At 40.6% G+C, this 11428-nt stretch overlaps 1 protein-coding gene across 1 annotated transcript in view; it reads right to left on the minus strand.

Moving 5' to 3' along the window:
* Positions 1 to 11006, minus strand: part of il17rd (interleukin 17 receptor D) — a 39545-nt gene extending 28539 nt beyond the window's left edge. The window contains exon 1 of the mRNA XM_074675693.1: positions 10874 to 11006. Coding sequence (XP_074531794.1) covers positions 10874 to 10993 — 120 coding nt within the window. The 5' untranslated portion in view covers positions 10994 to 11006. The remainder of the gene's footprint in view (positions 1 to 10873) is intronic.
* Positions 11007 to 11428: the final 422 nt, after the last annotated feature.

Consider the following 11428-nt stretch of genomic DNA (forward strand, 5'->3'; position numbering starts at 1 on the left):
GTTTTGATTTTTGCAACAAGGCTTAGTTTTAGTTTAGTTTTAGTTTTTTCATACCTTATTAACCAGGTGCATTTTGTAATACATTTTATTTTTAAGTCCAACATAGTGCTCACTGCTCAGTCAATGCTGATACTGAACTGTTGGCTGCTGCCTTTAACACAAGAAAATAATATAAACTTAGTATAAAAAAATAAGCATAAATTATATAAAATAATGTTGACATAAATTACATAAAAATAATAGTAACATAAATTATAAAAAAAACAATATAATTTGAGCTTCAATAAATAAAAACTTGGACTCTGTAACAATTAAACTATTACAGATGCTCTGATTCGTTGCTCCTCTACGTTTGGTCGCAGCACGGAGCACAGCCAGTCAGTGCAGTAAACAAGCTCGTCCCAATACGCTGCTATGTTGGTGCCGTACAGCGCTGACAACTGCCGAAAACTGTCGTAAAATTGGTTGGGAAAATGCGTCAGATTAATTTAAATCCTAAAGGCTTTTGATATTGTCAAAAACTATAACTAAGGGAATTTTGTCTATCATTTTAGTTAGTTTCAGTTAGTTTTGTGAACACAAGATACCGTTTTAGTTTACTTATCGGTTTTGTTTTCTCTTCTCGTTTTTATTAGTTTGAGTTAATTGCAATGTATTTCAAATTTTAGTTTTCGTTTTTTGTTTTGTTTTAGTTAACTGATATAACCTTGATTCCTACGACTGACGTTTTCTGCCAAACCCTGATTTCTGAAAGCACAAGAAACCTGTGAAGCTCTCGTTTATGACACAGTTTGTTTCCACTTCAGCTGATCCCATCTTAACTTTTCATTTCACATCCGCCCTGATCTCCACATTCAAGCCTCTCAAATTCTGTCACATCCTCTTCCTCCTCCGTCCTAAACAGGTTTTACTCTGATCATACAGTTGTTTAAAGCTCAGCTTGAAGATTTAGGACACTTCTGAAGAGTTTAGCTCACGTTTAAAAACAGCAGGCTGAGGATCTGCTGACATGTTTGACTTTCATTACTCAAATAAACTCTAGCAGGAACAAACTTAGAGAGGAAAGGATTTCTTTCAGAGTCCATTTGGATCCTGACGCATGAAGATCTGCAGCACCACAACGAAATCTGACCCGACCCGAGGGGACTGGACTTAAATCTGACCAAAGGTTAATGTGACGACCGATCGTAGCTGATGTTGGAGCGGCTGCTCGGTCCCCTCTGACCCCTCAGATAATCCAGAGCAGCCACATGTGTTATGTGTTGGAGTGTGTGTTTGTGTGTTTATGTGTGTGTACAAGACAGGAAGACATTAAGAGGACCAAGACGGAGTTTTGTAGCCTGAGGCACGGGCATGATCAAGAGCCCCATCTACAAACACACACACACACAAAGTTTGGTCTCAGTCGTTACTTTCAAGTCCTGAGCACAAAAAAGACCTGAAATCTGTTTCAAAACTCGCTGAAAACTCTGATCGAGCTGCGTTTAGAGACGTTCTCCTCTGAAGACAATGACGAGTAAATATTCCTCTGACTTTTTTATGCGAGCGGTGACGTCTCAGCATCGACTCTTCACCTTCCGCCTGATTCACTCGCCAGAAAACCAGAACACACACACGTGTTTCACATCGACTCCCATCCAGCCGTGACGCCCTCTGAGGCCCGCTGATGCCAAAAACACACCGAGGCCGCTGCAGAGGAGGATGATGGGATACGTGAGGAATGGAAACCTGCCTTTTTTACGATGATGGAAAGGCTACAGAGGAGGAAGAAATGAGAGGAGGATGAGGAAGCTGGATGATCTCCTGGTGCGTCTTCCTCCGCTGAGACAGACGTGATGGTTCGAGCAGATGTGCTGAACCAGGGAACGCTAAATCACGGCTCGTTCAGGAACATGATTTCTAAAACATCCGAGCGGAGAAGAGCTGCTTCCTTCATCAGGGCTTTCTCTTCTGGAGGCACCTGATTATTTGTCCGTGAAGGCTAACGCATCAAAGTCTGTTTTTACGTCCGAGGGAAGCTCACGGAGGCTCAGTGTCTCCTGAGGGAGCAACAAAGAGTTGGATAGAGCGATCAGAGACGTCCGAGCTGAAAGGGTGAAGAATCAGAGAGAAGTCTGACCTCTTTATCAAATACACATTAGCTGCTGCTAGCATAGCACGTTCAAGCAGACAACTTACTGTGCGTTCACACCAAAAGAGGCAAAAGAGGCAAAAGCGGCAAGCACGCCCGAGAAAGTGGAAAGTGGCAAAATATTTTTGTAATTTTTTTTTTTGTATTTGGAGTAGATCATTACTTTGTTTGGCTCATTTGTTGGTCATGGACACCAAACTTTTTGTGTCTTCAGTGATACTTTTACTACTTTTTCTCCTGTGTTTGTCTGGAGATCCTACATGTATCCATGGCTGCATTGTTTACATATGAAATCAGCTGTTAGCAGCCTGTAGCATGCCAATGCTAACTGGTGCTAGGCCTGATGTTTCCCACAAGGTGAGGAGAAGGAGGTGAGGATGACGTGCTGGTTCTCAGGTGTGAGCTAAGAAGTGACGACATGGACCTGTCCTTCCATCCATCGTTATTGGGAACGTAAGATCTATCTCCAATAAGATGGACGAGCTAGCCGTGCAAACCCAGCAACAGAGGGAATACCAGGAGGCAGAGTAGCATCATGCTATTCACAGACATGGCTAACAGAGCTAACACCAGACACCAAGGCCACATTGGAAGAGCTTCACCTGCTGTGAGCAGACAGGATCCAGGAGACAGAGACTGAACAGACTGCTGAAGAAGCTCAGTCCTGGACCCTGTGGAGGTGGAGACTGGCTGACTGGACAATGATGGACAAGCTGTCAGTATCGATTTTCTTATGGAGCTTTTTACACTTTCTATACACTTTCTCACTTTTGTTTTCTTGATTGCAGCTGTGACTTCAATTTCTTTGTACTTGTTACAATGACAATAAAGTTCTATTCTATTCAGTGCCCATTAGCATCAAGCTAGCGTCAAGTGCTGTACCGTTTTTGGTAAATTAAGAGCTATATAACAAGTCCAGTGGATTAAAATGACTCTCTTACACTTGTTTGTGTGTTTGTTGATGAAAGTTGCTATTTTGCTGGAAAAAGGAAGTTTTATCCATGTATGCTACCCGCTAGCATATGTATCAGTGGGCTCTCAGGGAGATCTCTTGTAGCGTTGTTTCTAACATATGCTTTTATAAAAGTACAAACATATGAAGTCAGAGGTATATACACGTGATTAAACTGAATTTAAAGTATGAATTACCTGAAGCTCTCAACTTCAAACATGAAAGTAAGTCTTCTAGCTCGGTGTAGCTACTGTTAGCAAATTACCTTCAAAGCTCATAACAAATAAAAACATGTACATTTAAAAGCCTTTATACGACTTGCTACATGGTGTTGTGCTAGCTCCCTGGATGATTCTCTGTAAATCATTAACAGAAACTTCAGGCAACTCCAGCAAACACCATATTTATTTAATCTCTGTCATCATAACATATTTTTTCGGTAACAGGAAATGCCCATGCCACCTCATGCCAATGCAGAAGAGATCCGTGCATAGAGCCTATAGGCAGCAGTAGTGACTGAGCATCATCTTCTGTGTTTTCTTTGCGGATCGACTTCTTCTGCTGGGAAACATTTCTATATTTTTTTATGATTTTACGCCTGGAGTTTGAGTTTTCCTCCATCCTCTTCCTGTGTTCCCTCATTGTTCCCTCCTAACCTCACAGATCTGTTCTCAGGACCAGAATACCCAGCAGTGTCTTCAGGATTTAATTTTTCCCAGAAAGGCTTTGGTTTTTTTTTCAGTTTTACTGCAGAAAATCTGAGCCGGGTTTGCCTGCAGGTCTCCACAGAGCCTCCGTTTGGGAAAAGTCAACTTTCTGCTTCTGATTCAAAAAACTGAGCGTGGTTCTTTCCAGGAGGACGCTCTCTGCGGGATTGTTACAACATTTTCTTACACACATTTCCATCCGTCTGTTCGTGTGTCTATACATCCGTTCATCAGCCAGCAAACGATCACCAGCATAAGCCCTGTTTCCTCAAAGTGGTCCGGTACGGATCAGTACAGTTTGGTACGGGTTGGATTGGTACAACCTAACCGTGCAACAACGTAAAAGCGTGATACCATAGCAAGGAAGTGGCGATTCTTCCCACCAATCAACAGACAGCAGTGTTTCTAGCCCCACCTGCTGGGATCAGATCGTCTGGCACCCCAACAGGAGGGTCCCAAAATCTCCAAACATCTTGACCGCAGAAGCATTGTTTAGCTCTATTCATTCAGATGAGTTAGCGTTTTTTAAACACTAAATTCAACCTGTTAGCAGCATAAAAATGTCCGGTTGTTCTGTGGACAGCTGTTCAAAAACAATACTACACAATAGAGGCAACTTCTGTCAAGTTTCAACTAAAGAGCAACCGGTGTTTCAGCGTTAATAGCGACCATGCTAACTGGTGACTCTGAGACGACAGTATCAGTGATTAACGGCCAAGAGTCACCAGTTAACAGGGTCACACTTTACGCTGCAAAGCCAGCGACGTCTGCGTGTGTGTAATTAAATGTGCCGTCTTTATCCAACCTCAGTTAACCAGGTTTGACTGCAAACAAGCAATAATATCTGCTGATACTCAAAATACAGATCTGACTTTGCTTATTTAATGAAACAGTTGGTTTGGGGCCAAGGTTCTAACCAAACATGGACAGTAAATAATGAGTGAACCTATAAATTATGATCAACAGAAAAGGATTCCATGATCGAAGTATAATTAGGGAATATTATGAAAAAATGTTTACGTCCTGCTCTGTCACAGTCTGACAAGTGTTCACGGATAATGCAGTCATGAGCATCGAGTGATAGTTGTGTTTCCTCTCTCGGTACACGCCGGATTTGTCCTCTAAAAATATCTGTCCACCTAGTATCTGTCCACTGACTGCTTTTTCAAAAACCTGGGATAATTTTACCATCCGTCAAAGTGATGATTTTAAGGTAAAAATGTGGGTTTTTTTTGGTGGTTAACTCCTCCATGTCGGTTAACAAACCGTTAAACTCCGCAGTACTTCAGCACCTAAGTTGCATGCTCATCCGCCGTTGTTGATAAACAAATAATCCCTCTGTATGGTGTTATTTAGTGTATCTAAGATGTCTTTTCCTTCTCTGTACACACATCAATAACAGAAAATGTAATGAAAATATTCGACAAAAAAAAACAACAAAAAAAAGGGATGCACAGACATGAAAATTTTGGCTGGTACCAATATCTAATATTATTGCTGTTATGGCTGATAACCGATATTTACCTATACCAATATTGGTAAAACAAACAAAAAAAAGCAATGTCGAAACAGATGATGTTTCGGGGTAGTTCATAGCGGAAGAGCAGCAGAATCGTGAGAAAAGACGAAGATGGAGAAGCTCAAAAGATGAAACGCCTGAGAAGAACACGATCAAAAAAAGTACGTTTTGTCTGTTTTTTGGATCAAAACAGGAAGAGAGACATAAAAGAAGAGAGTCTACTCTTCTTAGGTAGTTTTGGTGTTAACATAGGCATAGAAAATAAGATTATTTGGGTCTTGAAAGATCTTTCAAGATGCTCTGAAAATATCCGGCAGCTAATGAGTAAATATTGACTGATATTGGTACTGATAAACATTTGGAGCTCCCCCTGCTGGCCGGCTGTTGTATCAGTCATAAACCCTGTCTCTTTAACACGTTAACACTCATCATGTGATGTCTTCATACTCTACTTGTTGTTGTGGTTAACTGAGGTATTTATTTTCAAGAGACTTGTTTGTTCTCTGCGTCAAATCAGCGCTGTAGCCAACACCGTTAAGTCTGTGAAGCCGTTTTTTCGATGCTGAAGCCTTCAAACAAACAAATTCAGCGACTTTTTCTTGAGTTTGGAGACTCAGATTGAAAACACTTTTGTCTCCTGTACAACTCTTTTCTACTACAAAAGTTTTCTTCCCTAAAGTTTTCCACATCTCCCAAACCCTGGGACCTGAAACTGGCGTCATGAAGACGATCTTATCACATCTGTGCACGAGCTAACTCTACAACTGTTTCATAAAACTCTTACTCAGACACTTTCTGTCCTTTTCAGCCTCTCGTCTGATTTATTTGAGAAAAAAATGCCCAAAACTAGTTGTCTACATCCACCTTAATGTGTCCAGTAATGTTTCTGATTCACTCCCAGACGTTACAGAAAACAGGAAATCAACAAAACATCATCAAACAAAAAACAAGAAGCAGCAAAAAACAGCTTCTGACTCTTTACCAGCCGGGCTGAGGGACATTTGTTACACACAGCGCCGACATGTACGCTGTGTGAGATTTAAGAGGTCTCACACACACACACACACACACACACACACACACACACACACACACACACACACACACACACACACACACACACACACACACACACACACACACACACACACACACACACTCACACAAAGAGCTGTAATAACCTCACACCTGTAGAATAGCAGGTCCTCACACACCCCCTCCTGCAGCCTTTGAAGTGTGTGTTTCTGAAAAGACAGGGGGACACAGGAGAGAGGGGTGTGTGTGTGTGTGTGTGTGTGTGTGTGTGTGTGTGTGTGTGTGTGCTGGGGGTGGAGGGGGTTGCAGGAAGGAATGTTTCAGCAGAGTAAACAGTGTGAAGCTTCCTGTAGAAAACACTTCAAAGCTAGAAAGAGGAAACCAGGACAACACACACACACACACACACACACACACACACACACACACACACACACACACACACACACACACACACACACATAGACAGACACAGACACGGGCCATCAAAGGTAGGAGGGAGTCATCTATCAACACAGGAAAATTAAAACCTGTGGATGGCTGCACACACACACACACACACACACACACACACACACACACACTCACACACTCACACTGTTACAAATCTGAATTAAAACACATTAATCCTGTTTTAACACTAAAATCTGAACAAAACTTCTTAAAACTTTTTATTTCACATAAGTTTGACTCAAGCGCTAAAGTTATAAACAAATTAATCCTCGTTAAGAAACACTGATTAATTATCAAAACACCATTTTTGTCACATATTTCTTCACTCTGAGTTTATTCCCTTTCTATCTTTAATAAATATTTTTGTCGTTAGTTGTGTTCTTTGTTTTTTTCCACAGAGCAGAAACTTCTAGAGTTAAAAAGTGAATTTAATGCAGAAACACAAAAAACTGCAGTCCTTCGAGTGTCCACTAGAGGCTGGCTCCAATCCAAGGAAATCCTGATAGCACTCAAATTAAAAGTCCCAGTTTGACAGGAAAAATCAAAATCAAAATACATCAAGCTGGTACCAACGCAAAACTCTTTTCTGTGTTAAGATTCTACAGAGGGTACATTAAAAAGACAAAAAGAAAAGTTAGAAGTCAGTAAAGCTAGCTTAATCTAAGTTTTAATCAAAGCTTCAGTGACATCAGACCTGTCTTCATGTCAACTCAATGATTAATTATGAAAATCCACAAATATCTCTTGAACTACATCCATATGTGTACGATCTCCTAAAAAGCAATGTTTCTTCACCATTTTCTAAAAGATCCTGTCCACAGAGGAAGTGAAAATTCCTCCATCCAACAGGACAACACAGAAAAAAAATCCATAACGCCTGCTCCTGTATTCAGTCTCTTGAGCCAGCACTAATGATTAACATCTCTGTTTTCAGATGTTTACACCAGTGGCGACTGCTCTAAGACTTCCCCTAAAATGTTCCTAAAAAAAGTGTTGATATGTTCTGCTGTGTGTACATTTCATTGACTAAATCTGAGCTAGAATTCCTTCATCTTTAGTTCAGAATCAGCTCCTATCACAGGTAACTGGCTCCACCTCCTTCTCATTCATCCCCGCAGCGTCTCAGCGCTTTAACACAGTCGGATGCTGAGCGTCTTCTGACTTCAGCGGGGAAGTGTAGAGTGGGTTGTTCCACTGTGGAAACTGGACGGTCATTGGATAAACGCTGGGCTTTGTCCCGCCCATCGGACGCTCAGCGTCTCTGGGGGTCTATGAGGCAGTGGGCTGGCCTGGACGCTGGGCTTCTGCATGATGATTGGATGATCTGTCTGAGGCTGAATCCCTTTTTGATTGACAGTGAAATGAGCCAGTCAGAGATCTTGAAGTATAACCCTCCACCGGAGCATCTTCTGAGTTTTACAGTCAGTTGTTCTGGACTGATCCACAGGCTTAAATCGATCCTCAGTGAGTTTACTTTTCTTAAAAAGGACGAGTGTTGTGTTTAAAGATCTTCTCTCTTTTCACCAATAAGCAGCTACAGCTACAGCTGTGGAGCTTCTCCCCCTGTCACTCACACTTACAGCCTGTCGTAGTCTCACGTAGCAGCTCCAGCTGCTAACAAGCTGACACAGAGGGAAGAATTTACATTTAAATAAATAAACAAATTTATGACGAAGGCCTGAAAAAAATGAGTTTACATTAAACAATAAACAAAAAACTGAATTTTAATAAAAACTCTGTTTTTGTACCAATGTCAGGTCAAAATATAAAGAAAACACTTTTTTTCTCTCACAATATCTACATAAAATAAGTGAATAATCAAGCTATTCAGACGAAATCATTTTTTCTAACCAGGCTTTAGATGAGTTTAATTTGCTGTGAAGATGGGCTTTTTAACATTGGTGTAAATGGAAGTTTCCTTGCTTTTGAAGCAAGCCTCTAGTGGACACTTGGGGTATTGCAGCTTTTTAATAATGTCCAATTTTGTTTGCCTGCAGAGCTGGAAGCTGCAGCTTTAAGACCCCAATTTTTGAACCACATCTTTTGGATCCTTATGTTGTGAGGGTTAGGATTAGGGGAAGTTTTTCGCGATTTAATGCACAAGAGTCTCTGAAGTTGAGTCCCAGATATGACGTTTGTTTGTTTGTTTTTCAAATAAAAAGTTACTTGAATGCTTCGTATTGTTTCATATAGAGCAGCACAAGACGATAAGGTGTCTGTTTCAACTCCGTAATGTTTGTGTCAGCTTTGGTGCCCCCTCTGGCCAAGCGGTTTAATGATTCTCTTTGTTTATTTTGATCCAAACACAAGATTTTTAAAAACTTAAAATAATCACATCCCAAAACGACACAGCAGCAGCATCAACATCAGGTTTTCAAAATAACATAAAGCAACAAAAATCATCCGTATGTCGAACCTCGTCTTGTTAAAATGTTTGTATCTGTTTTCATAACCAGCCAAAAATTCCTCACAGGAGCGAGCGAGCGAGGTGGGCCCAGGTCTGTGGGATTACCAGGGATTAAACCCTGACAAATGTCCTCCACGCTCCATCACTAGCTGTTTGAAAATCCAAAGTTTCACGCTTTAAAAGTGACACAAGGAGAGAAGAAGTAGGAAAACAAGTTGCATCTGAGCACAAACAGCTCGTTAAATAAAATCATGGCTTTGTGTAAAAAGTTTTGAGGTTACTGGAGATCTTTCCCACCAAAGTACAGCTCAGACTCAGGCTGAAACCTGCTATAAACCACAACAGGCTGCTTTTTCCCAGGATAAACATCATAAACGTGCACAGATTTTGATCTGAAGTGGTTTTTAAAGTGGGTTAGAAACAAAGCAGCTGTGAGGAGCAGAAGCAGAGGAGCAGAGAAGAGGAGGAGGAGGAGGAGGAGGAGGTGTATTCCTGTTTTCCACATCAAATGTTTTTAACAGACAACACAAAAGGCAGGAAACCAGCTTTACTACCTGTAATTCCCCCAAAACCACAGAGCTCAGAGGGAAAGAGCTGGAAGTTTTTCATCAGATGGAGTCAGTCATCACAAAGGAGAAACTTTCTCACGTCGGTAATGACTTCGTTTTAAGTTTTGATGCCATTTAATGGATTATACTCCCATCAAATGTCAACAAATATACTGAAAGATGCACAAAGATGCCATTAAAAGTTATAACTTTGATTAAATGAAGACAGTTGGATCACTGTTTTCTTAAACGGGGTTTGTTAACAGCATCAAGAGGTTTCTGCATTTCCACTTACAGTAGAGAAAGGCCAAGAGTGTCACTTTAGGGACATTTGAAGTTTTCGGTGAATCCGTTTACACCTCAAGATCTGAAAATGCGTGATTTCAGAATGAGAATCAGGTTAATTGTTGAGTAGTTTTTACACTAAAAGGTTTTTTTTCCTTGGTCTGATTGTGCAAACAGTTAAAAACTGATGAAAACAAATATATAGAAAATTATTCATTGATGATAACTGATACACAAATGAGCATTTGGAGTCAATGTTCAATTCTGCTGAGGTATTTTAACTGAAAAAAGCCTACATTACACACATTAATGTGAAGTTTGGCTCAGTTACATGCAGATTTTAGGGCCAGGGACCACTTTAAATGGCTTTTAACTAAGCTGAAGATTTTAAAAGTAGATAATAATGAAGCCGAATATAAGAAAACACCTGACTTATTTATAATCTATTCATAATTTTTCAAGTTACCCTTGCTAGTGCAAAATAAATACCAAACATCCTTAAATCAGCGCTTTTATAAATAGAGTTTGGTTTAACGTCGCGTTTAAAACGAGCCAACAGCAGGAGCTCGAGCTCCGTCCGACAGGTAAGAAAGGTGGCGTGACTGACGCAACCTGGAGTCAAAAACACGGCGACACAACCAACCCGTGGCTTTAAACTTTAACTTATTGAACCTTCTGGTGTTAATTTAGTTATAGAAGTAAGCAAAATCTCAAAGGAAACAGAAATTAGCTCTGAAAACTAAACTTTTAGGAGACTTGAGACACCGCAGCAGCAGCTTTAAACTCTTCAGATGTGGGAAAAACTTGGCGATAAAGAGTCTGGGTTTGTTTTTTACCTTGTAGCCGCATCGCTCCTGGTTTGCTCTTCTGTTTCCTGAGCTCGTAGATCCACACGAAAAATATAAAAACAGACAAAAACTGCAGAGAGAGATGAAGACACTGCGAGGGGCCGCCATTCCTCCCTCAAGTCTGAACAACTCTGAGAGGGAGAGAGGAGGAGAGGAGGTGTGTGTGTGTGTGTGTGTGTGTGTGTGTGTGTGTGTGTGTGTGTGTGTGTGTGTGTGTGTGTGTGTGTGTGTGTGTGTGTGTGTGTGTGTGTGTGTGTGTGTGTGTTCAGACCTCTTTTGTCGAGACTATAAAGGTGAGAACATCCGGTGCTCTAGTCTTCAAAGCTTCTTTTGACTATTTAAAAACTTGTACGGAAGCCCGGAGGAAGAAACAAAAAAACAAATTTAAAGAATTGAGTCACCTTTGTTTCTAAAATTATGTAATTAAAAATTTTATTTTAAGAGTCACTGATTTAATCTCTCATTTTAGACTTTCTTGTTTTTAAATCTGAATAATCATAATCTAAAGGAAATAATATAATTTGGCGTTTTGTACGTTGGACG

Source organism: Halichoeres trimaculatus, unplaced genomic scaffold, assembly GCF_033239565.1.
Source record: "Halichoeres trimaculatus isolate MK-OKI-2021-1 unplaced genomic scaffold, fHalTri1.1 fHalTri1_scaffold_1, whole genome shotgun sequence".
In the NCBI taxonomy this organism is placed as follows: Eukaryota; Metazoa; Chordata; class Actinopteri; order Labriformes; family Labridae; genus Halichoeres; species Halichoeres trimaculatus.